The sequence below is a fragment of the Perca flavescens genome, chromosome 6 (assembly GCF_004354835.1).
Source record: "Perca flavescens isolate YP-PL-M2 chromosome 6, PFLA_1.0, whole genome shotgun sequence".
In the NCBI taxonomy this organism is placed as follows: Eukaryota; Metazoa; Chordata; class Actinopteri; order Perciformes; family Percidae; genus Perca; species Perca flavescens.
This window is the reverse complement of record NC_041336.1, coordinates 10,017,303-10,044,466: the sequence shown is the minus strand read 5'-3', so window position 1 is coordinate 10,044,466 and position 27,164 is coordinate 10,017,303. Positions and strand designations below refer to the sequence as shown.

The following is a 27,164-nucleotide window of genomic DNA, read 5'->3' as shown; positions in this document are numbered from 1 at the left end:
TTGTAAGATGCGCTGTAATGATGGTTGAAAACATTTTCATCTACTAGCAACTATGTAACTGTTAAACCCCAGAATTTACTCATCGCACCTCCAATTACATTACATTACATTACAGTACAGTGTTTGGCAGGGGTTGCTGTGGATGTTACCAGCCTGGGTGCAAGCACAGTAGGAAAGCAGGTGAGAGGGAGTCATGATTTAGACCACAGCAGGAAGCAAAAGCAGAGAAACATTTATTCAGGTCTCAAGGAAGCAGCATTTCTTCACGTTCTGATTCTGTGGTTGGATGTTTTTCAGTTGAAGCAGGATGATGTGGCTGGACAAAACACAAGGAGACGCTTTTCCAAAGTATTCAACTGCGTCAGCTGACACAAATTCTTTACACTTCAGAATGAATAAATCCCAGACAGTAAGAAACAACCATGATGTGTCTCAGCCTTTTAAGGTTGAACACACAGAAATGCCTGTCGCACCACGTTGCCTCATGTTACTTTGAAAGTTGTTTGGCTCAAGGTTTAATATGCTGATATGAAGAGGGTTCCAGAAAAGCAAAGGTACTAGGATTTTTATATAAAATATCACTTATTTCGTAGATACTGCATTTATATGGTGTATTAACAAAGCGCAGCAATATCAATTTAAGTACCAGCTACGTGGCTGACATAAACTAAAATTATCAGGCCTTCACTGCACTATGGATAGATCTTTTAGGATGGGCGTGCCATGCATATAAATTAACTGCTATGGGCTCCCAGATGACTCAGCAGAATGGCGAGAACGCCTTGTGCTTCCCAAACTGTAACTTTGACTCCAGCTCATTGCCTTTGTTGCATGACACACTTCCTCTCCCTCTGCCTTCCATCCCTTCTGCCACAAAACTGCGAGCACCATGCCTTAAAATAATCAGTGTGTGTGTGTGTATGTTTTGTTGTGTTTGGAGTCAGACTCTAAATAGCTTCTGGCTGGCTCACCGTCGATAACAGATGATTACTTTGTCAGCAAAGAGGTCATTGAAGGTTTATAACAGCTCACTTAAATCCAATAAATCTGGCTGCAATCAGTATCTTTTCATGCCAGCATCATAAGCGAGCTGTGTGGCCAGGCGGTCAGATTTGAGTTAAATAACCAGGATTTAAAAGCAACATCAATAAACATTTTCACCAAATAAACCTCACCAGAAAAATCCAGAGCTGTAAGAGGCTGAACCTTGGCCCTCCCAAAAAAAATAATTCTCGGAAGTGGCAAGACAATATTTTATTCCAGACTTTGGGTGCAAGAGCCTTTAAAACAACAGCTTGCAAGCTGTTGTTAAAAACACACGGCAACGACAGGGAGGCTGAATTATCGCTCATGAAGTGTGCCATCTGCTGACAAAGATGAGTGGCTGTTTTTAGCTGCAGTGAGCTCGTTTTCAAGCCTGACTCAGGGAATTGTGTCTCCTTCTGCCGAGGAGCTTTGTGGCACTCTTGGGACTGAAAATAGGAAGATGACAACAAGAGAGAGCGGCAGTAAGAGACTGACAGAGAGAGAGAGAGACAGCAAAAAAAGGAGAAAAACTGAAGGAAGGAGCAGCTTGGATGGTCTCAGCATCAACGAAGAAAAATAAAGTGCTTTACCCAATAATAATCTCTGCTTGTATACTATGTACATATACCCTGGGATGCCTGTATGCCACTGTGAACCCAGCAGTAGGGATTATATGTTACGTCTCCCGATGTCACAACACAAAGGGAAGAGAGAGGAGGAGGGTGGGCTGGTTGAGAAATGTGGGGCAGCAGCAGTGAAGGCAACACAACAAATCCAAATGAAATACAGGAATGTTGCCAATCTCTCCTTTTTTTCATTTTTATTGAAATAGTTTGTTTTCAGGATGAAATATGAAAGATAAGTATCTGTGCAATGTGATATGAAGGTTTGATATCCTGCAGATCAGAGAGGGAAGCTCGGGAAGGCTGCCATCTCAAATCTCAGAGTAGTTTTGGAAATATGTATGTTTAAAGCAGCTGAAATAAATATTTTTTATAATAACAATGTCTGAAATGTAAATGTGAAAACATTGTGAAAGAGAGAATTATGAACTGAATCTGCAGCTCCCCTTGGCTTTAGTGAGCTTTACAACGTGTTTCTGCTCACTGTTTAACTGCTTGGCCCACACCTTTACTATTTTGGTTCATTCTAACCCCCCTTAAGTGTCGGTTTGACAGCAAGGCATAATGTGTGCCCATTCAACCTTCCCTTAAAAAGTGAAGGTACAGTAAAATACAACCAACAAACAAAATATAAAAAAAAACGCCATTGACGTTACATCATCATTAGACAACACAAGGTTTGTAAAACCTTGCAAGTTTGCATCTGTGATTCGGTTAAAGCTGAGAAACATTCATCCTGACACACCCATGGCAGCATCCCAAAAACCTGCTCCGTTCAAAATACAAGCCACGTACAGTACTGTCGTTCTGAGGAGACACACGTCTGTCTGCCACAAACAAACTGTTTTAGTGACCCTACAAAGAGAAGTCTGCGACTTCACGGTGACGGTGAATCCTTTGACATTTCCTTTTACCTGTGATGTTGTAGAAGTAGTTGAAACAGTTGAGGTTTAGGCTGCAAGGCTCCCTGTCAGTCGTGTCTGGACACTGCCTCCCTACAGTGGGAGACCGGAGGGTGTATGCCGTCCGCACTCGATTGTTGGTTCTGGTACATGGCTGCAACAGAGACTCCATATTAAAAACTGTACAAAAATATTTATAAAAATGCATGAATGACTAAGCAGTCTGTATTGCAAGAACTGAATACAGATATATCACAGAACTTGGACGAAGCCACAGAGCTCCTGCTGAAACTGATGAAGATATTTAAAGAGCGCATATTATTCTCTTTCGTCTTTTCTGACCTATAAATGTTGTTATAATGTTGTAGTCATGTTAAACGATACCAACGTAAATGCATTTAGACGTGAGCCCTGCAGGCAGCTTGGGTTAGCTTGGGTTAGCTCTGCCCAGCTCGGAACGCTCTAATCTCATTGTGGTCTTTGAATTTCCTGGATTTGTCTACGTCAATGAAACGGACTTCCCTACATGGTCATGCTACTCCAAGCTGTCCCGTTCGGAGATCTTCTGGAAGATGACCAATCACAACGGAGTGGGCTTGGCTGGAGGTGTTGCGAGGGGGTTGGGGGGGTTTGGGGGGGCAAGGGGAGGAGAAACCTAAACCAAGCTTTCAGAGGAGCTGCAGAAAGTGCACAGACTTGATGATCTATATAGTTTATTGTGTGGTGAATCATGTCAGGCTGCGCTATAGTCGCTATAGGAGTCCTGAATCAAAAACTAAGACCAGAAAAGTAGTAGAATAGCTGTTCTTTAATAAACATTTAAGGATTTAACTGTGTGAATTTGCCACTTCTGGATTATTTCCTATCTTATTGGGCAACAATTCATTAAGATTTCTTACGTCAAAACTTGTCCCAAAGTCTTTATAGGCCTTGTCCTTGAGGGATGTTTTATCATTGTTTTTCTAAAAAATAAATAAAATAAATAAAGATCCTTTCAATCGTCTATCCCAGGGGTCGGCAACCTTTTTGATATGAAGTGCCCTTTTCAAAATGTCTTGTTTATTAGTGTGCCATGTTAACATAATTTTTTTTATGAAATCACATCAAAATGTAATATCCAGGGAATCTGTAATAATCATGACCTTGTAATTATTATTATTGTATATTATTATTATTATTATCATTATGGAAACATGGTTTTAGTATGCAGTCCTGATTGGTGGAAAATGGGCTGACAAAAATATCACTGTCAAAGAGCCTGAAGCGAAATGTTGTGGAAAAGCCCAGCTTTAATGACGAATGGACTGATAAGCAGGTCCTGTATGCCTCATTTTCAATGAAACGATGCTGTGGCAAAATAATAATAACACAACCAGCATCATTATCAAGAATGAAGAACACAACATAACGATTGCGTCATTCACGTGCATATTAAGTAGCCACATGTATTTGTTTTGGTCTTATAATGCATCCATATTTACTGCTCCAGCGGAGAGGATGGTTTCTTCAGACAGCTTAAGTTTATAAGAATTTGTCCAAATTTCAAGATCCCTGCAAACTAAGATACAAAAACAGACTACAAACCGACAGCTTTTCTTTTAGCTTGTTTTGTAAAAATTAGCTATTTGCAGAGTAGAGCTGTGTTTGCGTAAAACAGCGCAATGGAGTGTACTGAGCAGACAGAGCAGATTGAATTATCGCTTTCTACATGTTGATGCCGGTCTACACAGGTGTGTGCACTGATAAGTATTGACTTTTAACTCACGAAGGTTTAATTGTAGCCTCCATACAGTAACGAGACGTTAGTTCATCTGCCCCAGCGGCCGTTGGTAATCCTCTTTGTATCGTTCCCAGTCAGAGATATGAGTCAATCAAACTACCGTAAATAACAAGTTGCGCACAGGCGCCGATTTGTTTTCCTCCGTGGGTGCTCACCGTTTAAAAAAAAAAAAAGTAGTCAAAAATGTTTGCATTTCAGAACCTTAGGAAATGGACAGCGGCCGACACGAACACACGCCGTAGAAGCTATCTTTCAACTCAGGACAGCGCCACTTCTCACAGATAGGATTGGAGATGAGAAGTTTAATCAGCTTCGTGGGAAATTATAAATCAATGCCACCGACATGACCAATCACACTATGACAGACGCTCCACTTAGCACCACCTGCAATGTTTAATATTAAATTATTATAAAAATGAACCGGCAGTCTGGCTCACGTGGGTGCTCAGTATTTTTCGTGGGTGCTCAAGCTCCGGAGCACCCACGGTATCGGCACCTATGAGGTCGGCAACTGTGAACGTTGTAATTTGGCATGCGGAGGAGAGAATGCTTCAGCATTTCAACCATGATTTCAACACATCAATAACTCTCTTGCACACATATTGCCAGCGTGCGATTGGTTAAGGTGCCGCGTGCCCATGGTGACACGCGTGCCTAAGGTTGCCAACGCCTGGTCTATCCCCTGGCATTCCTAGAAAGTAGAATTTGATAATTTTTTTCTCCAGCAGGTGGAAACAAATGACACAAGGGCTCAAAAGGATATGGTAAACCACCAGATTCTACACAGTCATTGGCAGCCTTTTGAATAACTACCACTGGCACGATGAATAAAATATATGAAAGGCCCTGCTTGTACCAGTGCACACTCCAGTACTAGATTGAAATCGTGGGAAGTCTGTGTGTCAAGCACTTTGGGAGAGAATAGGGTGTGATTAACATTGGCCAGGGTACTGCTGTGAGAACAGCAGGTGAAACCAGAGCAGTTAAAATGGCTTTTTTTTCCCCCACAAATTGCAGACGTCAGGGGCGGAGGAGCTGAAAAGGATGTTCTGACACCTTACATGGTTTTGCAAAAGCTGGAATGAAGATTGCGTACATGCTGTAGCCTGCAGGTGTGTGCTTTGCTGCTGTGATTAAATCAGGGGTAGGTGTCTCTTTACAAAACTCAATTTGCAAAGTCTTCATATTTTACAGCCAAGAAATCTCAGGTCATGATTTAGAGGGAGATAACCACCAACCTTTAGGCTAAAATGAACATTTATGAACAAAAAATGTTGTACATTGAATATCTTACTAAATAATCTTATCATAAATCAATATTTTTCTGAAAATATATAACTAATTACTTTCACTGTTTGTAGTTGTCTGCCAAATGATGATCACAAGCTACGGGTAACATTTCAGCCAGCTTTATGTTTGCCACTACATCACTGCTGATGTAGAGAGTTTTGTGTCAGAAAATGTAAATTTGAAAACCTGCTCAGGAGTTCTGAGTCTTTATCATAAATCATCTTCCTTTCCTGCTGAATGCAGTGAGTACAGTGGGATATAGGTGCTATATAAGCAATTTTTCTCCTGTTTCCCAGTTCATATATCTCCTTTATTCATCCTTGGTGGAAGAGAAATAACCTGTTGACAAAGATTCACACACTGCTCGCAGTGATACATTGCAGCTACGCTTTGAAGACCTTGAGCCTCAGAGAAAATATTTCTGACAAGAAAAAGACATCAAGATAAATCTCAGTGGGCTGCACAGAAGTCTGATGTTCCCATATCTGTGCCAGACAGCTGAGCTGCTGCTTTCTGATCTTGGTTCAGCTCTCACCAGGCTGCAGCGGCTCCAGGGGCCCCAGTCATTGAGGACGCAGTCCTCGGGGCAGGGCAGCCGGCTCTCCCTGGCCCCCAAGGGCATCTCCTCCGGGTCACACAGGTAGTCCTCCACAGACTCCGACGGCCCGTCTATAGTGTTGAGCATGCACCTGTGGGATTGGTGGGCAAAGACTGAATTTGATCTTATTTTAGCTACTGTTGTGATCCAGAGAACAAGGGTCAGACATTACGTTTTAACTGGACATGGAGGTGGTACGTTAGGTAACCTATGTGTTTCTCTGCAGTGGGGTGAGTCACTCAGGCTGAGGGAGGTCAATTTTACGAGGAAACAAAAAGTATCTGTTCTATTTGGTCACAGCAACACAATCTCCACTGGCTAGAGAGGATCAATGTAAACACAGACAGCAGTAGGCTGAACACTGACTGGCTGAATGAAACACGTCAAAGTACAAAAGTTGCACCCTTCTTTTAACCTTTATTTTATGATTTAACCACGTACAGTAAATGCATCTAAAACACATAACACACAACACATACATAGTAGATGCAGCACAAGAAGTTATTATGTTTGTTATTTTGTTGATTTTTAACTGGATCCTGGCTTTTTTCAACTGTCGCAGCAACATTTATAGAATCTTATCCTCCAAAATATAGCTTTTTCTCCTCCAGCAGACAAGCTAAAGAGGAGGCGAGACACCATTTTCACTGATAATGTCACCTGCTCTAAAGAGCAGAGATTTGACTGAGGTCATTAGAGATTTTACTCATTGTGATTGTACATCAGCCACCTAAGTATTGATCCACCAACAATCATGAAAGCCTTTAGACTTGATTATTACAAGGGCTATGGATGAACGCCACCGTTTTTTGAAATCGCCGTCTAGATGTAGATAAGTGGGCAAACGTATTTTTGTCTCAGTGCATGCATTTCCTTAGTCCGGCAGCGCCGCCGCTAGCTTAGCTTAGCGTAGTGGAATCCTTTGTTGCTGGTTAGCATGTCGTGAGCAAAAGTGAGCCAACAACAACAAAAATCAACCTAATTACTTCTTGTGGCCTGCGTATTCACGAGTACAAATAGCAATGCAGATTAAGACTCGACGATTTCCTAGGCAGATATTGACTTGGGACTATATTGGGTGGAAGTACAGCCGCAGCATGGCTACTTGGGCGCAGAGATATCATGCAGCACCTGAAACCCCCCAACTTCCGTCAACATACTGGCGTGAATATTAGCTGGCTATTTTTCCTACAGTAGACAGTGAATGGCGATGAACATGGCAGATTTTGTGAGAGACGAAGAGGATGACTTCTCAGACAGTCAAGATCCAGAACCATACCTCTACGAACTAGAGTTTTCAGAAGAGGAGCTGCGTGCTTTGGAAACAGAACGACAGGAGGAGGAGGTTGCGATCGCTCAACAGCCCGAGGACGAAAGCCGACACGAACTGGTGGTGTGAGTGTGGGGGAATATGCCAACCTATGCCGACTGAAATAGAGTGTCTGTGCTGTGGCGAGTGGGACAAGGTAATGCCACCGATGACCAGGCTCAACGTGTCAGATCAAGATGAGCAGTTGTGTCACAGCTACCGAGGATTTCTCGGCGTCTCTGCAGTCCTCAACTTTTTTTCCGGTGCGATAAAGTCAACTGGGAAAAACTCAATAAACAGCTGTCCACAGAATAAGTGATTATTATAAACATGACGCATGGTTATTTTATGGGATAGATCGACCCATATTAGACCTGTACTCACACAGAGTTGCTGTGTGATATCTCTGCACCCAAGTAGCCATGCTGCGGCTGTACTTCCACCCAATATAGTCCCAAGTCAACATCTGCCTAGGAAATCGTTGAGTCTTAATCTGCATTGCTATTTGTACTCGTTGTGAATATGCAGGCCACAAGAAGTAATCAGGTCTTTTTTTTTTTTTGTCGGCTCACTTTTACTCACGACATGCTAACCGGCAACAAACAATTCCATTCACTACGCTAAGCTAAACTAAACTAGCGGCGGAGCTGCCGGACTAAGACAATGCATGCATCGAGACAAAAATGCGTTTGCCCACCTATCTACATCTAGGGGAATACGGTGAATAACCCTATTTCAACAAACAGTGGCGTGTTCCTTTAAATAGCAATTTACCAAACAACCGTTGAAAAGCAGAACATAAACTTGAATAGTAGGGCTAATCTTAATTTTACCGTCCAGAGTCAGACTGAGCCGGACTCTCCCGGGGATTTTAACGGTGGAATTTTAATATTAATATAACATTTTTTTAACTGTTTTGTTGATTGGGGTTTCATTTACTCACGTTTAACAGACATTTTGTCAGGCAAATGCATACAGATTTCTGTCAAATGAGGTAACACAGACTCATTGCCTTTACTGTACGCTGCCGATCATGCTTACTGCCGTCTGAGTCAGGAATATGTATGTATGTGTGCATGTGTTTTTACAAGACCACAATGTTTGGTTCTGTATGCCTCAAAAACCATCTAATTACAGTCGTGTGAGTCTAATATAGTCTAATTACAGTTTGTGTCTTGGCATGTGCAAAACATAAATCCAAAAGTTGAGTTCCACCCGAAAGGATTTGGCAGCGTGTCGGTTGTTGACTGTCAGCTGAACCTTGTTAGACAGGTTAGCTCAGATGCTTTGCATGTCTTTTCACACAATGTATTCATATTAATTTGAACACAAATTAGCATGTGTCAGCTTTAGTAGAGTTCTGACAGCCTGCAACTGCTTTTTTTTCTGATTAATAAAAACTAAACTAAAATGTACCAAAACCCAGCACATCTTCACATTTGGCAAGAACAGTTTTGACATTTCTGCTTGAAAGTTAATAAAAAAATTAATTAATTATAAGCATTTTCAGTTGATTGACTCAGTGAGTAATAATTTTAGCAGTAATATGTAATAGTCATGTATCTTCTAATTGATATAAACAATATAAAAAAAGTAGGCTAGACAGTGTGATAGATACCTGACTTTTCTGGTCTGGACGCCTTCGCCGCAGTTCTCTTTTAAGTCCACGTTGCTGACTTTCCACACACTCCATGGCTCGGCCACCCACACATACTGATTACAGTCGCTCTGACACGGCACCACCTCATACACCTGAGGACAGAATTACCTTATTTATGTGCTTAACGTGTTCTCGATATGATTTAAAGTACATACAGCAGCAAGTCAAAGGTAGCTTCTGGGTTGAGCTGACTCATGATTATAATCATCATACGCATGAAAAAAAAGAGAAAAAAGTGGCCTCTATAATCTATATTTCTATAAATATGTCCTGTAGCCCTGTGAGTTTGTCAGTTAAGTTTGCCTAATGCACAGTGATTCTTTGAATCAGCTCTCTGAGGTTTAACTCAGCCAACAAGATTATTTCTGCCCCCAGAGCAGCTCTGCCTCTGAGAAATGTCTGTATAAATAAAACTCCAATCTAATAGTACCTTGTTTACTTACAGTAAGTATATTGTGACTGTTTACATCTATCTGTCAGTGACCCACTGACATCAGTGACACTTAACATCTGCGACTACATTTACAAATAACTGAGGTAAGCAGCTCTTACCTGGGCCTGTAGCAATGAGTCATAGCCAGCGAGCATTGGGGTGGATGAAAAGGAGACAGACGGATTAATGAGCACATGCCAGCTGTTCATATAGTGCAGAACCTACGATTAATGCAATATTCAAGAGGACATAATCAGAAAAGCCTCTGGCATAAATACCTGTGTGAACTTAGCAGATACACACACACACACACACACACACACACACACACACACACACACACACACACACACACACACACACACAGCCAGGCATAGATCAACTTAATCTGCATCTGCTGATACTCACGGGTCTGGAAAGAATTTAATTTTTGGAAATCATGGAAACCTTAAGGAATCAACTGGCATTAATATGGTGGATGGGATCCATTTATAGCACCCATTGCTTTTGCACTGTCGCCACTCAGCAAAAAATTAGTGCAGCAATAAAGAGGGGAGGATAAAAGAAAGCTCTGCAGACTCAAGCTTATTATTCATTAATTTCTTTCTCTCTCTCTCTCTCTCTATTCAGTGCTGGATATGTATAATGCGTATCACACTTGCAATAAGCATAAATGTATTGTAGCTCATAAATATTTTAAGCATCACTTGTGAGCAGAAATCTGTTTTTTTTCTGTTTTTAATCTCAATCTCCTGAGTTTGAGTTTGAGTTTCAGCATCTGTACCTGGTTGATGTGGTCCAGTTTGGGACACGGCCGGCCGCCGTTGTAAGGTTTCTCTCGAAGCCATTTGGAGCGAACTTTGACCCCGCTGCCGCAGGACTTGCTGCAGCGTGACCAGTTGGACCATTCACTGAGTTTACAGTCTGAGGGACAGGGGATGATGCATGCCTCCTCAATATAACCTGGAAGGAAAACGAAAAAAACAAAAGTGTTTTGCAAGAATTAAAAGTAAATAATCGTTAAGCTGGTGGTTCTGGTTTTTGGTTTGTGACCCTTTAAAGTGAAAGGGTTGATTATTTGTGCATACACATAACAGAACAAAAACTGAAAGACAAAATGATGGTTTGCTACTTTTCAGTCTGTTTCAATGAATGATTAGACAGCGTACAGTACTGTAGCATACCTGCCAACACTTTTTTAGCCCTATCTCCCGGACCCCTCCCGGTTTGTTATTTCTCCCGGGAAACTCCCATAATTTGCATGGCCCAAATTCCTTTATAAATAATCGGACCAATATGTTTGTGTAATGTTGACCAGTTGCCAGAGATTGTATGAAACGCATCCTATTCACACAATCCACACACCATATACAATTTTCAACCCGTTTGTCACCTCAACTTGGCAACCTAGTTGCGCAGTTGATCTCTGCGCAAGCTTCGCGGAAAGTTCAGACCCAAAAGCGAGCTGATAAAAAAGGCAGGTGAAGGCGGTGTTCCCACAAAGAAATCGAAATATAGCTGTACATTTCAATAGTGTTGGGCGCAACAATTTACATGCATCTTACCTAGTCATATCGACAATCTCCACGCTTTTTGTAAGGTGTGTCGCATTGATTTTAATGTAGCGCACGGTGGGAAAAATGACATTACCCAGCACATTAAACACAGCGGGTCTTACAGTACACTTAACAGTACCACCCCGTTCACTAATCTCCCAGATTTTGAAAACCAAATGTTGGCAGGTATGCACTGTAGTCTGTTAGTAATTATTTCAAAAGGTAAAAAAAAATTTACCACAAAATTGATTCATAAGAAATAAGCTTTGAAATAAAACCTTTGTTCTTTCTGTATCCCACCAGCATGATATAAGCCTCTCAGCCTCTAGGTTGGCACTGACTGCTTTAGAGACAAATGGCATTGGCTGGTTCTTGAAGAAGAATTTCGTTTTCATTATCTTATGAAACTAGATTTGTCCTAATTCCCAAAGGTTAGTTTTTCTTTTCGATCAAACAAACGAGTATTACATTTCAAGAACTCTGTAAATGCTAGATGGGGAAAAATACCCAACTGTAAGAGCAAACAATTAACTGATATTCACAAACTAATCTAAATGCACTTACTGATTTTTAGCCCAGTGGAATGAAAACAGGGTCCGCATTCAAAGGCACAATTATATGGGCTGTTATATAGAAGTCTAAAAGTCTACCAAAGGAGTGGTGGGGTATGTCAGTAAACATTATTCAATCTATTTTCACACAGGGTTATGTCACAGTCAAAAGGGCATGTTTTAAGAATCTCACTCTGCATGTTATTCTTTGTTTTTGGGCTCTTTCACCATCTCTGGGCTTTGATTTCCTCTGCTTCTGCCAGTGCACACAGACCAAGGTTCAGTTAAATATGTTGAAAAAATTTTACTACTCTGAACTTTTGGCTGTGTCCATTACAACATTACAAAGATTTTTTTCACTTGCTCGGTGAAAGTCTGTTTAGTAGACAGAACTTAATACCTTTGTTAGGCTTATGTAACAGTACTGGCCTGTAAATCAGTTTAGCCTTTGATTAAGAAAATCAATGAGGTGAATGAGCCGGGAAAGTGGAGTGTCCCACTGGGTAAAAAAACACTTCCTCTTTCTGATGAGGGCTCTTTCAGGAGAGACATACGGTCCTTTATTGACTGACGGGTTTCCTGAAAACACACTTCCCACGATTATTGATAACAAGTTTCAGAGGAATCCACAGAGCCTAGTCAGTCCTCACAAATCAATTTTGTCAATGTATATGTGAGCAATTTTTCTCACATTTTTAACCTGGGAAAAGGTGGGAGTTTGTCATTAAGGACAATGTTTGCACAAGACTAACCTTATCACTCTGGTGACCAAACCGAAGAAACCACCTGAGTCCTCTTACAGTTAAAATAATCTGCCACTCCTATGAGTCATTCGAGCTCGAACAAAACCCCGACATTTTAAGTGTGCTGTAAAAGTTTTAAACTACAATCCAGAGTTGTTGAATGACAGAAATCTGTTCATGAGAACAGATTGAGATCTTAATGAATGTAATGCAGACATGTATAGTACAAAACAGCCTGTTTAACGTTATTAGGATCCCCAAAACAAGGATTAAAACACTTTAAAAATGAACAAGAATTAACTTTGGATAACCTTAGTGTAAAATATGATTTAACAGGAGATGCACACAGGCCTCAGATTTATTATAACATGTAACTTACTGTATGGATCATCACAGTATGGGTTTAAGGTTAAGTTGTTAATACAACATTTCAGCTCTGGGTAACGTTTATCAGGAATTATATCTGCTGAACTATAACATTTATTTGACAAACCAATCAGATTTAGTTGACAAAGCATAGCTACACTTCATCTGCATCATCTTCTCGTCAGATTTTTGTTTAATATGTAAATATTTCTTTCTAAATTATCTTGTTATGCAGTCATATTTATCAATAAATAGTTCATAAATCTTTGTTTGACTAGTTTATTGCTGAACCCAGCCATGATGACATGATGCCACGCTGTCACTTCCCGCGCCACCCACCACCACAAGTAAATTCTCAACCTGTGGGAAACACTGTCCTGGTAGCACTTTGGCACCAACCGAATGTGCAGTGACATAATATTGACATCCATATAAACGCAGGCACACACCTGTCACTTCTGCCTGACCTCCTAACTCTCTGTCGCCCCTGAGTCCAGATCAGCATCTCTACATTAACACCTTGCTGACTTCAGCATGACCTCTGAGATAAGCCTAATCACCTTTTACCTCTGACTGTAAGCTCTAAAGTTGAGTCCAGTTATTCTAAATCACTGTCACTTTAAGTTCACTCACAGTGCAAATGCTGCAACACCTCAGCCTGCAGTTTACTTGTAGTTCAACTGATATAAACTTGTTACGTGTCTTACCATGCTCTCAGGGAGGCTTTGGGTCACTTCTATTTGCCTTCAGAAGTAAACTTGTAACATGGCACAAGCTCCTTCTGTAATTCCCAAAGCAGTTGTAATTGCTGACTGCTTAACTGCAACTGAAATGTTAATTTCATTGCCCAGCCAGCTCTTGAATCTCCCGGTGAGGATTGGGATATGTACTGAAATGCCTCTGGAAGTAGAGCAGCTTTCCAACAACAAACAACAAATCCACATTTTGCTTATACATAACATAAGCAAACAGAAACTGTTAGCTTAATCTGTACTTTACCATTATTCACAGCATGGCAATGCTCTGTAAGGCAAAGATCTTCAACAGGGGGTCCGCGAACCCTTTGGGAGTCCTCAGAGTTACTCCAGGAGGTCCGCCAAATTTTTGTTTGCTAATTGTGTCTGAAAATATACACTGATGATGCTTACTATAGGTAGTTAGCCACTATGGTAGCCATCCACAGATATAGTTAAGCTTAAAGATTCACTGTGCCTTCCACATGTATGTTTAACATTAAAACAAAATGTATAAAGAATGTATGAATATCCATCCATCCACCCAGTTTAATATGCAACTCAGTTTTATACAATATATGTAGTAGGGGGTCGCAGCTTCGCCTCTCTTTCAGCTAAGGGGTCCTTGGCCCAAAAAACGTTGAAGACCCCTGCTTTAAGGGATACATTGATGCAGAAATAGAAGACGACCACATAAGTCTTCACATAAGATTCACATCACCTTCACTTTTGCTAAATTCCCTGAAGCTCCATAACATCTTAGAATCTCTGGCATTCCTCCTAGAAACTTTCTAACTTAATCATATTCCAGAGTTTTTAGTTTTGTAGAAGCTGTTTGAACAAATAAGACAGCAAATTCCAGCCAGGAATAAAGTCTGGCTGAGTCACTGTAGTGTTGGCTTCTGAAACCAAATCCCAGCCGTTCTATGGGTGTGTGGCCTGAGAACCCTTTGGCTCCAGGAATCATCCAACACTACACAGTGTTTCCCACACATAGACTATTGTGTGGTGGTCCGCCTCACTATCAACACCGACCGCCGCACATTGCGTTTCGTTATTATTATTATTTTTTTAAACGCTATTTAAAATACGTTCTTCTGCATTTCCTTTCCCTGCTCTCCGTCTCTCTGTCACTTGTGTCTCGCTCACATACACACACACAGCTCCTCCGTTTGGGGGTTTTTTAAGCCCCCAAACGTCACCTTCCAGGCACCGCGGCAATGGTTATGTTTAAGGTTACGTTTAGGGTTAGTGCCTGAAAGGCGACGTTGGAGGCTTAAAACACCATCGATCCCACTGTGCACACAGCGTCTGTTTCCATCAAGGAGAGAAGACGGTAGAGCTGGGCGATTTGTTTCCCTAAAAAAATCTGTGATTTTTTTATAAAAAACTCGATTTACGATTTGATTCGACTCCCCCCCTTCCATTTAAAACAAAATAACTGCAAACTGTAAATATATTTAAAAAATATATATTTATTGTATTTAATTAAAGAGCATCAACATAAACAAAATTGCAAAGGCATACCCTTTCTCTAAGTTAAAAGTCACTGCAGCGTGCAACAAAGATTGTTAAACATCAAAATTATTTATACTGTATTTGGATTAAAAAAAAATCTTAAAAATCGATTTTTTGAAAATATGAATCGATTTTTAAATCAAATAGATTTTTTTCCCAGCCCTAGAAGACGGCTGGCGAAATTCCCAAGTTCATGAAAGCTTAGTATCTATCTTGTGAACACCTTTACACAATCACACATTAAAAAGTGTTTTGATTCTGAATAAAATGTTGTCAGTGTGTTAACGTTGGAGTCCCGACCCGACTCTTAGCAAACAAGCGATTGCGCCTGCTTTAGAAAGTTAACAAGTCGCAAGATTGCGGTAAAATGCAGTCGGGTTGTCGAGGTCAAAACACTATATGTAGCAGCTGTGAATCAAATAAACGTATTATAAATAATGTTATGTCATTTTTTACTCTTACACTGAATGTTTGCTGCTTCAATCCAGATGAGTAGCCTATTGAAAAGTATTTTCCGCGACTGAAAAAGGCCTGTGTTGAGGATGAACCAGAGGTATCAGTCTGAAACCGAGCTGAACAGCCCAACCAGTGTATTTAGTTATGTTATTATTTGTTTTACAATATTTTCAGGCTTCAACCAGTGAAAGACAGGGGAGAGAAAGAGATAGATTCGTTAGGCATTGAAGTAGGAGATGAGGACAGCATCCAACTGCGTGCGTGCGTGCGTGCGTGCGTGCGTGCGTGCGTTCCCCCCCCCCCTCCCAATGCGCCACAAATTGCTTCCTAATCTGTGGGAAACACTGCTACGGCCTAATTTTCGACCTTCGACTTTCTAACCTTTTATACCCCCTGCACCACAGTCATCTCCTAGGCAACGGGCACAGCCTAATCCCTGGGTGTTCTGAAAATAACTATGGAGGCTCTATGCTCAGGATGGAGCATAGAGCAATAATAAAGAGGCACCATAGGCCAGAAGGACCATTTGATGTAGACCATTTTGATGTGCTTAGTGTTAAACCTTCACAGCCCACTGCCTACATGTCGCAAGACTCAAAACAGCATAAGCTCAATTATACGGCACAGGCTCTTAGTGTGTTTCTCATGTTGTTACAGATATGGGTCGTCATGCACTATCAAATCTGTTTCCTCCAGTACTGTTCAAGTTGACAGGTCCTCAGCAAGATGCTTGCCCTCAAGCTTTACCCTCTATGGCTCCCCAGAGTGACTGCCTTCCCTCCTCCTTTACCACATCCTGCTAAGACGAGGCCAAGGCCCCCTGAGCCATCCTGTAATATTAAGTCATGGTAAAGGTCAAAGCATCACGGGTCACATGTAGTCATAAATAAATGAGTAATGGCACATATATATATATATATATATATAAATATATATATATATATATATATATATATATATATATATATATATATATATATATATATATATATATATATATATATAGGACACAGCAGGGGACTTGACCATGACCTTGTATAGTGTTGATGGTAGTAGTTTGATTTTTTATTGAGTAGTTTTTTTTGTGAGACGGGACTGAAAACTCTCCTGGGTGGAAATTGTGTTGATTTAGACCATTATTATATTGGTAGACCAACATAATTTCACTTTGTCCTGAGCTGGTAAGTCTGTGGCTTGGTCTTGACTCTCTAGTCACAATTTGGCCTTGATCATATTGAACATGACAACACACTAATCAGATCTTCTTGTGGCTAACTGCAATTATTGCTGGGAACTAATAGAATCAGGAATTTGTCATTTGGATGTTACTCGTTTCTTGTGCTGCTGATTATTTGTCTCCCTGCGGTAAAGCTAGACTTTGATCATTTATATGGTTAAATGTATATATATATATATATATATATATATATATATATATATATATATATATATACAGCATACAGCGTTATCTTCCCTTATAATATTGACTCCCGCTTATAGAGGAACGAGGTAATCTGAAAAGTGAGCAATACCATATCAACGTGCACTTTTAATGATAATCCCCTTTTTTCTGTTGATGTCCTATGGAAAATAGAGAGATAACAGTCACACAGTTTGCCTGATCGACATCATAGCCAAGGGCATTGTGTCAGCAACAGAGTCGTAGATGGACCATGTCTCCTCTATCAAGATTAGAAGTGATGGTGGCTGAGATGCAGAGAACGGCACAGAAAATAAAGGAGGGAGTGGCAGAGAGAACGAGGGAGAGAGATTGAATGAGAGGGATAAAAGAGAGATTGAATATCTTTGAGATTCACATGTACTGATGACAAGCCTCATAATGGTGTGTTTTTGTTTTGTCTGCACCTCAAGGTACATTTTCTTTTGTCTAAGGTCAATGGTGGTTGAAGATGAATGCATGGATGCACACACGCATAAACAAACATTCATATAGGTGTAAAAATACAGAGGCTGACAAAACACACACAAACACACAAGATGCCATCCTTAAGACATGCCCTTTGTCACACCCACACCCAGATTAAGTGATGCATATCTGAATCTGTGACTCACACAAGGAGACTAAAACCATGTTTATATATGCACAACACTGATGTATTCATTTGAACATCTCCCGCATTCCATTTCACAGCAATTTCACAACGAGTTTCTGAGCCCGGATTCTTTGCTTGAAGTATTTTGGATCTAAGATAAGACCTTACAATGAGGAGACAAATAATTCTGACAGGAATGTGCCAGAAAAAGGCCTCCTTATGTGAAATGCAGTATTCAAAATGAGTTGCTAGCCTCCATAGGAGGGGCTTTCATATGTGCACAAACAAAATCCTTCGCTTCAGATGAATATTTACCGAGAACAAAACGTTATTCTCGCATCTGCAGCATTCCAATGAGCTACAGTACATTTCTCACCTGGAACCAAAAAACTCCAGGCTGGAGAGGGAAAAAATTATTTACTGCGCCTCAAGATTTGTACTTCTGTGCTTTAATGCAGATTTCTGTCAGAGCTGCTTCCATCGTCAGGGTCACAAGCCAAACTTAAAGGTCCCATGGCATGAAAATTTCACTTTGAGTTTTTTTTTATTTATTTTTTTATTAATATGTGTTCCCCCAGCCTGCCTATGGTCCCTCAGTGGCTAGAAATGACGATAGGTGTAAACCGAGCCCTGGGTATCCTGCTCTGCTTTTGAGAAAATGAAAGCTCAAAGGCAGATGCTCCTTATTAGGTCATAAGGAGCAAGGTTACCTCCCCTTTCTCTGCTTTTCTCGCCCAGAGAATTTGGCCCACCCATGAGAGAGAGACATCATGGCTTTCAAACGAGCAAAGTGACAGTTGGTCAAGGCCACAACCTCCACCTTCCCCACCTCACCTCCTGCATACATTTGAAAATCAACCAAAAGTGTTTGAGGGATTGGAGGGATGTCGAGGGAATGGCTCTGTGCTCAGCAAGCTCAGTAGCACCATAGCATGGCTTGCTAACACTATGGAGAGTGGCATACAGAGCAAAATCCCACCTTAGCCCAGTGTGGACCAACATTTAAACTCTCTAAATGACCTTCACATCGATCAAATTAATTTCTTCATACAGGCTGCCGCTTACCTATTGAAAGTACAACAAATCTGTGTGTGCTGTATGGGTTTATTTCAAACACAGTTAGTGCTGCAGTAGCCTGGCATTGCCAGACCTTCCTCCACAGCGCTGCGGAGGAGGGTCTGGCGAATCCACACAGCATTCCGGGATGGGAGAAAAACATGCTAAGCGCCGAGCGGAGACCTAATGCCACTGCAAAATAGCCTTGGGAAGGAACTTGTTTTGGTGAGACGTGTACATTTAAAGGTTGTGTTTGTCGTGCAACAAAAAACTCAGATTGGACAGACATAATCCTATGCACATGTGTACAGTATTTAGTAAAATATTGTTCACCTCCTTACCGAGGTAAATATGACAATTAATCGAGACCTGAACAAATAAAAACCCAAACTGTGATATTTCTGGAGATTTGTTTTTAAAATGAACCACCTTTAACAAAGCAGCAAACTGTAATTAAACCTTTGCTGTGACACAGACACACACACACACACACACACACACACACACACACACACACACACACACACACACACACACACACACTCACCGTGACTGTTGCAGCGCGAGGTCTCCACCAGCCTGTTGTCCTGGTCGTAGCACACCATGGCCTGGTAGCGGTAGCCCTGTCCACACTCCTTGATGTCTCCCTGGACCTTCATCCCCAGGATGCTCTCCACTCTGCCTCCCTCGGGCAGGATGCAGTCTGACCAGTTCCCCACTGGCTGGGCGTTGTACTTGTCACAAGGGCAGTACTGGGTCTCACTCAAAGGATACATTTGCGTGTTCTTGCACTTGTCTTTCTTCTTGCTCCTCCCTGATGAGAGCAGAGGGACAGAGATGAGCAGAATAGCTTTGGGAGAGGTGACTCCACATGTCGGGCTGGTGTTGGTGGATTTCTGTCTCTGTTAGGCAGATGTGGCTTTTAGACTCATTATTCTAAAGGCAACTTGCAAGGCCTTTGGGACAGTTTGGGAGCGTGTACTCACTAGATGACACAAGAATTGCTGTTTCCCCATTTGTGTGGGATACATGCATGGGCAGAAAGCAACTTCTGATGATAGATTATGCTGGCAAGATAATTTCAAGCTTCAAGTTTTTTTTATCCTCATGTCCAGCGTCGTTAAAAAAAGTTTTTCTTGTGACATCAAGAGTTGATTCCAATGCAAATTAGGAGATTAGTCTCCAGACTACATGGATTTAAAAGGAGGAGCTAGGGTGTAGGTGGGTTGCAAGCGCTAGCAGAGATGCAGCACGGTAGGCTGGGAAAAGCAGTTTAAATAGAGCAGAGGGACTATTTGGAAATCCTATCAAAAGAAGGAATCAGCTGAGCCATCAGCTGGTGTGCTGGCTTAGGAACGGTCAGCTATGAGCTAAGATAACAGCCGAGCTTGACTCTGTGACCTGCCAGAACTTACGCTATGCTTCATGTTAGAAAGGAAATTGTTGTTTTGCAATAAAATAATTTCAGATAAGGTTTGCCAAGTTTATCCCGCATTAGGACCACAGCCGGTTGGTGCTAATTGCATCTAGACACCAAACTGCTGTGTAGCATGCTGTAATCTGTCTGTAAAGGTCATTGTGACCAACAGGCAGCAGAGAAGTGTACATTATTATTTTGCTCAACATAAAGATCCAACTTGACTATCCACTTTAAGGACACCGGATTTGTGTTGTGTTGTTTTGACTGAGCAAAGATTACCAAGATTAAGAAGAGGAAACAGATGACTCTGGCATACAAAATGTATCTTTTTTAATTAGTAAAAGGGTCTGTGAGGGATTGGCCAACATCTAACATAGTGCTGACAACTTTTTCCAAATATAGTTGTAGGATTCTGGATAAAAAAATCTACACAGTCCATGGCCTCTCCTTTCTGATTCAAAGCAAAGAACAATTAAACCACCTCTTTAAAGAGTGTTTGTATGTATTACATGATCTCTCTGCTCGTTTACACTTGGCTAAATAGGTCAAACGATTTCACATCAGAGGATAATAAAAGCTTTTCAGATCCACTTTCTCACAGTTTAAAGTTGACTTGTTTCCCCTCAGTAACCTCTTGTAGAGGTGTCTTAATGCATTGCAGCACTCTTGTCATTTGGCTTTTATGACGGTGATGCACAGGGAAACTGTCTGGGGACGCTCTGATGGATAACAAAGGCTGAGGAGTTATTTCAGATTTGTTGCTTTAATCCCACTGGAGCATTTAGCGGGCAAGAACTACCTGAATAGATTTATGACCTTGTGTTTAACTTTACTGCTCGTCTCTTGGGAGCGTTGCCCGCCAACATCACCCCCTAAACTGCCTGGTACCTCACCAACACTTTAACTACAGGGCAAGTAAGCTTGTCTGAAAAGGGTTCAAAAGAACAGCCCATTGTTTGTGCTGTGCCACTCTCTGTTCTCACCTATCAAAGCCCTCTTTCTGGTGCGGACCCCCACACAGTCAGCTGTGCAGGATGAGAACTTGGACCAGTTGGTCAGCTGGCAGTCATCCTGGCAGGGGAGCTGACAGCGCTGAGTGATGGCAGGCATGGCTTTGCCGAATTTCAGACACTCGCTGACGTCGGCCTGCGTCCCGTCCAGCTGGCGACAGGACACAGCTGGAAGAATTAGAGGAATGGGTCAAAAAGGCTTCATTAGAACGTGTGGACATAAAGTGGTTTATCTTTTATTGTTTCAGCAGATTGATTGGTTGTCAAAGCAGGTATTGAAAAGTGCAAGACAGTGTTATATGGTAAGAGGAAATGAGTGAACCACAGAAGCACTAGCCACACTGTAAATAAAACTTTGAGGTACTTGTATTTTACTTCCATATTTCCATTTTGTGCTATTTCTTTTACTTCTACTCCAGTACAATTCAGATATTGTACTATTTACTCCGCAACAACTCTTTTGCAGCTTTAGTCACAAAGAACGTTTTTAATGACAAAACAATGAGAAGATTGAAACCACTTTTCAACTAAATACAGCATGAAGCTAAAGCATCCAGTTAGCTTAGGTCAGAAGGTCCGGGGCTCACTTATTTAATAATCCAGCCCATAACCTCCCATAAAACTACAAATGGGATATAATTTATTTAATTAGTGAGCTTTACAGGTGTTGGTAAGTGGATTTTTGTTACCCTTGGACTGAGCTCGGCTAGCTGTTTCCTTGTATTTCCAGTCTTTATGCTAAGCTAAACTAAGTGAACCGGCTGCTGTCTGTATCTTCATATCGTATTTAAAGCAAAGGGTAATAACAAGTTTCTTATGTAATTGCCGCTTTTCCGAAAATGTCGAACTATTCCTTTAATAATTCAAAGAAAATTTGAATGCATGACTATTTTTTTACATTGTGCTAATTTTCTCAGACTACATAAAGCTCCCCCCAGAGCCAGCCACACAACACATCATACGGTTTTCACAGGCTGTAAAGTCCTCCCTGTTACTAGTAAAACAACTTTAATGTGTAAAATTACTGTAGAGCCACTTCAAATACAATAAGAGATCAAAATACTTCTTCCCCCACTGGTGAGCAACATAACATCAAATGAGGCAACTAAAAAGTCAATGAAAAATAAGAGATGTATAATTCAGATTTCATCTCATGGGGAGCTAAATAACTATTATAAGCAGAGCAGACACAAAAGCATTTCTACCTCAATAGGTTTGAAGCCCACAAGTCAATTTGTGTTGGCTTGCATCATCCCATGCTTGGTTCTTTCAATAAAAGGTATTACTTGTGTTGCTGCAATATTTCATTTTTCTTGTGATGCAGACATTCTGCAAGGCTGTACCTTTATAGAGAAATCAATCTCTAAGCACATTTTTGCTGAACCCCCCTGTGGGCACTGCTATTGGTTTGGAAAACCTCCATCTGGTGGTGTGTTAGGTCAGGTCTTCAGTTTGTGTGTGTGTGTGTGTGTGTGTGTGTGTGTGTGTGTGTGTGTGTGTGTGTGTGTGTGTGTGTGTGTGTGTGTGTGTGTGTGTGTGTGTGTGTGTGTGTGTGCGAGAGCACCTGCTCTCAGTTGTTCTGTGTTTAATAGTGCTACTACAGTTTTTTACCTCTAAGGAAAGCCTCTGCCCAGATAAACAGTGTGTCCCATTTCGTTTAAGTCAATGACAAAATGATTTCTACCATTTAAAAGCGTCAGAGGGGTGGAAACATGTGCAGAAGGGTCTGGACATCAGGTGTCACTTGCTATCAAATCAGTAAAAAGAACACAGACTCTGGAATAGTGTGGTGAGTGTGTCTAAAGTGGACCTCAAAGCATTTTCATGAATAAATTGATTCTTTCATCCATTAATGTAAACTAGTGAAGACGAAACAGAAATATAGGCACTAATAATGGCCTTCTATAGGAGCTGGAACCTAATGAAATTGATCATTCTGCATGACCCTCTGAAATTGAATTTTTATGAAAGCCTCCCAGGACTACATGGTACATCCATCCTGTATAAAAAGGCAAGAGGAAATATGCTTTTAAAGTAGGAGAGCCGCAACTCCTTTAAAGTACTTGTCACTTATGCTTGAAGCCCATATGAAGAGGAGTTTGGACTGTCTGAATGCTACTGTATAGGCAAGGTACAGCATCTTTTCCTAAATTTCACCAAGAGACATTTTGTTAAAATTGCATGACAAGAGCCTGAGGTGAAAAAAAGCCAGCAGTGAAACAACCCAAACTGTCAGACGACTCTCCAGAGGCACATGATGAGTTGTGAACACATTTCCTTCCCAAACTCAGGAGGATTACAAAAAAAATAAAAATAAAAACAACCAACAAGTGTCAGCCTCAGTTTGCGCTGTAAGGAGGATTGGTATTTGATATGCAAGTAAATTGGCCTTTTCTCTAAACCTTGGCACATACATCTGCTGCCTTGTGGCCGGGCTCCAGATGCAGCAAAATGAGCTAAAATTTAATTTACGGTGATTAGGAATGGTTCAGTGAAGATGTGGAGGGAAATGGGAGATGAAGAGATTGGTTTCTATACCTCGTGTTTGGAGTCCTGGTCCACAGGTCTCCTGCGCACCGGGACGTTCCTTTCTGAGGAGCCATGGGACCAGCTGGCACTTCCTCCATTTGTGGGTTTTCCACCTGGAATAAATCAGGACAGTTAGCCATATCAATGCAACCATAGCGTTTACTATTACACCAACACGACAGTTAATGTGTAATAAAGTTCTGTATATAGGGCTGAAGAATTTGAGGAAAATATCTACTTTTTCAGACCAATATTACCATTTAGATTGCAATAAATTTTTCTATAAATTAAACTACAGGCCTGTATTTGTAGTATGTATAGTATTAAACATGTTATGATCACAAACATATCTTGCTACTATTACACTAGTGTAATATAGTGACAAAATGAGAGTGATAAAATATGCAGTTGCTTGTTGTTGAGGGTTTCCCTTTTTGACAAGTCAGCTACTGGAGAAATTTCCATTTGGCTACTTATTTTGTTTTTATTTTGTTTGTTTACCACTTATGGTAATAACAAACTAACATCTCACAAAGGCACATATATGTACTGTATATGTGCCTTTGTGGTGGAAGAATAAATTAAGTGATGAATGATAAGTGACAAGTAAAGGCCCTGTATTCAATTATTCAAAGTTTCAAAAGTATTAATTTGTCAGAAAAGGGCCCTGTAAGTGTTAGCTATATCATTATATTACTGGAACATTATTGAAGCAATAAAATGTAACGTTAAACAGTACTTTAATGTTATAGCTGGTCCAGGTGGGAATAATTTGAAATGCTTTATACACTTTTGGATAGTTAAATCACAGCATCATAAATAACATTGTATACACATATAGCTACATATACATGTACTTGTAAATTCTTGTCCAGAGAAGTAACTAGACTCCATCAGTCAAATAAATAGTGGAGTCAAACGTTTGAGTAAGTATAGTTCCCTCTGGGATATAGCTAGCTAATTAGCAGAAGTAGAAGTATAAAGTAGCATAACAGAAATACTGAAGCACAAGCACTTCAAAATAGTACTTAAATGCAGTATTTGAATAAATGTAACGGTAACGTTACACTCCCCCACTGTGTATAGGCTAACGTTATTTATCGTACTGATAACACCTAGCTAGCTAGCTAATGATGCTAACAGCCCTGGGCCTGCACCAGCTTACTGGACTCTTACGTTAGCCGCTAGAGCTAACATTAGCCTACTTAGCTACTTCCAATCCCTAAATTTAAAATCCAGAATTTACCGTTTTTAAGGCTGTAAGCTTAAAACTGTGTTATGACGTTCTTAGCTACATGTTTACATGGGAGAAGTTTGACTCTGTTCAACAGCTGTTTGTCATTTAGGTGCCACTAGCTAGTCTCGCATTGCCAGACCCTCCTGACACCTACGCACTGCTAGCCATCTGGCTAACATTGCCGATCTAACGAACGTCTAACCTAAACATTGATGTGAGCCGATCACTAAGATCGTTTGTATAAGATGACTATAAGTCTATAAGAAGACTGCTCACTCTGTTGGTCTTTTTTGAACAAAGGAAAAAATACACAGCCCACTACTCATTTTGAAACTTCAAAAGTACAGATCTGTTTTCTTTCACAAAACCACCTTAGCTTAAAATGTAGAAACCATCTGGTAGCTTTATTTGTATGTCCTTTATCATGATCATTGTAATAACCATACAATGAAGCTCAAGGCTATATTGTGGTAAAAACAAAATTATTGACAGTATTATTGTAAAATAAACCCTTGGAATTAAGGACTTGGCCTGTTAAGATTGTAGACTTTGTTGAAATGATCCATAAAATATTGTTTATTCCCATCAATAGTTTCACCATAGAGCTACAGTGGGACTATTGAGCAATAGCTCTTATATTAATTAAGTATTATAGAGCTAATTACCATGCTGGTCAACAAAGAGTAAAAGAAAGTGTGCATTTTAAATAAACACATACAGTAGATACATAGAAAAATGACTCTTTTTATATCATATTTATATATTTTTGCCAGAATAATTCATTACAGAACAAACAAATGTCAAATAAAACAAAGATTCTCTTCTGGCCCATGAAGACTGTAATGGAGAAAAAACCAGGAGGGAAAAACATTAGTACTGTAGGTCTATATGTCTGTATATATGGCTGTATTTGAAAATAAAGGTAGACTAGGTCAAGGCCAAAAACAGCTTTGCTATAAGGTCCTTAAAATGAATCTCAACCCACTGATACTTTGTCAGCTCAAGCTGGGGAAAAAAACATTACCTGAATCCTGGACAGATTTTGGCGATCTCACAGTCCCTCTCCTCCTCCAGCACCTCTGGACAGTCCTGTCCTCCGTTGGATGGCAGCTGGATGATGAGGCGTTTCCTTGATTGCTTACTCTTCACAGCGTTACCAGCTGAAGAGACACGGACAATTATTGAATTAAAATGAGAAATGTCTACATGGGAAAGTGATGAGAAACATGTCAAAAAGATAAGATAAGGTGCTCTGTTAATAATCCTTGAATAATGGACTTGGAGACTACTACTTCCAAATCTAATTGGACCGCTATCGTAGGCAACACGCACGTCTGATTACTTGGGATATCAAGCCAACAACGATGATGTAGAAAAATCCCATTAGACCTTGGTATTGACTCCGATTAAATTTATGGTGTTTACATGTGTAGAGATGACCTCAAGTAGTTAATTAAGATGAAACGAGCCTCTGGATAGTCCTGAACCCTACTTCAAACCTATGTCGTGTATGTGGGTGGTGTGAAATTCTCTGCACAAGGTGAAGATATCAATAGCATCAAATCAAAATGCACAGCCAGTGGTGCAGCATGCTCAGGGTGAAGAGATTTATGCCACCGTGTCACATGAAGAGGTCATCAAAATATGGACAGTAATGATTTTCAGATGTTAATCAATTTAATGCGTTTGCCTCTGCTCAACAGCTTGGACAATGGCTGCCTGGCAGAGGTGACCTCATTGGAACAATGTTTTTCTTTCACAGCATGACAACAGCAACAATAACAACTCGACGCGGTCGCTGACACTTGCTAGCCACGGGCGAGTCGGCTTGCCAGGCGCCGTTAAAGAGGTCGGCCCAAAGGTTGTCTTACATGCCAATCTGTCAACTTAATTATGTGTAAACGAGACGTGAGTGCAAGTGTTTATGTGGTAGTTAATGTGTCTGGTTGTGTGCAGAGAGTCCCGCTTCCACACAGTCAATTTAAACTTCCATCTGTGTATACTTCTAGGCTGTGACACAGTTGTAGCAATACATGTTTAAGTGATAATTCATGTTTATTATCATATTGTAGTTCACTTTTGTAGCCTGAAACTACAATGCCAAATATTGTGTAAGAAATAATTGCCATAGACACTATTTCCTAAATTAAGTAATGTAAAACTAACCAGGCTGAAAACGACATGAAATTAAACAATTGGCCAGTACATTTAAAATAAGGCAACAACCATGCTTCCTTTTCAATGATCTGTATGAGGTGGTATTACTTCACATCAGCCTTGTCATCTCTCCTTTCAGACGATTCTTTTATTTTT

At 40.6% G+C, this 27,164-nt stretch overlaps 1 protein-coding gene across 1 annotated transcript in view; it reads right to left on the bottom strand.

Moving 5' to 3' along the window:
• Positions 1–27,164, bottom strand: part of thsd7ab (thrombospondin, type I, domain containing 7Ab) — a 141,091-nt gene that overhangs the window by 27,240 nt on the left and 86,687 nt on the right. The window contains exons 11-19 of the mRNA XM_028579871.1: positions 25,876–26,011; positions 23,624–23,727; positions 21,059–21,253; positions 19,203–19,469; positions 10,406–10,584; positions 9,741–9,746; positions 9,147–9,280; positions 6,157–6,310; positions 2,564–2,705 (exon numbers count right to left, since the gene is read on the bottom strand). Of these exons, the coding sequence (XP_028435672.1) occupies positions 2,564–2,705; positions 6,157–6,310; positions 9,147–9,280; positions 9,741–9,746; positions 10,406–10,584; positions 19,203–19,469; positions 21,059–21,253; positions 23,624–23,727; positions 25,876–26,011 (1,317 nt within the window). The remainder of the gene's footprint in view (positions 1–2,563; positions 2,706–6,156; positions 6,311–9,146; positions 9,281–9,740; positions 9,747–10,405; positions 10,585–19,202; positions 19,470–21,058; positions 21,254–23,623; positions 23,728–25,875; positions 26,012–27,164) is intronic.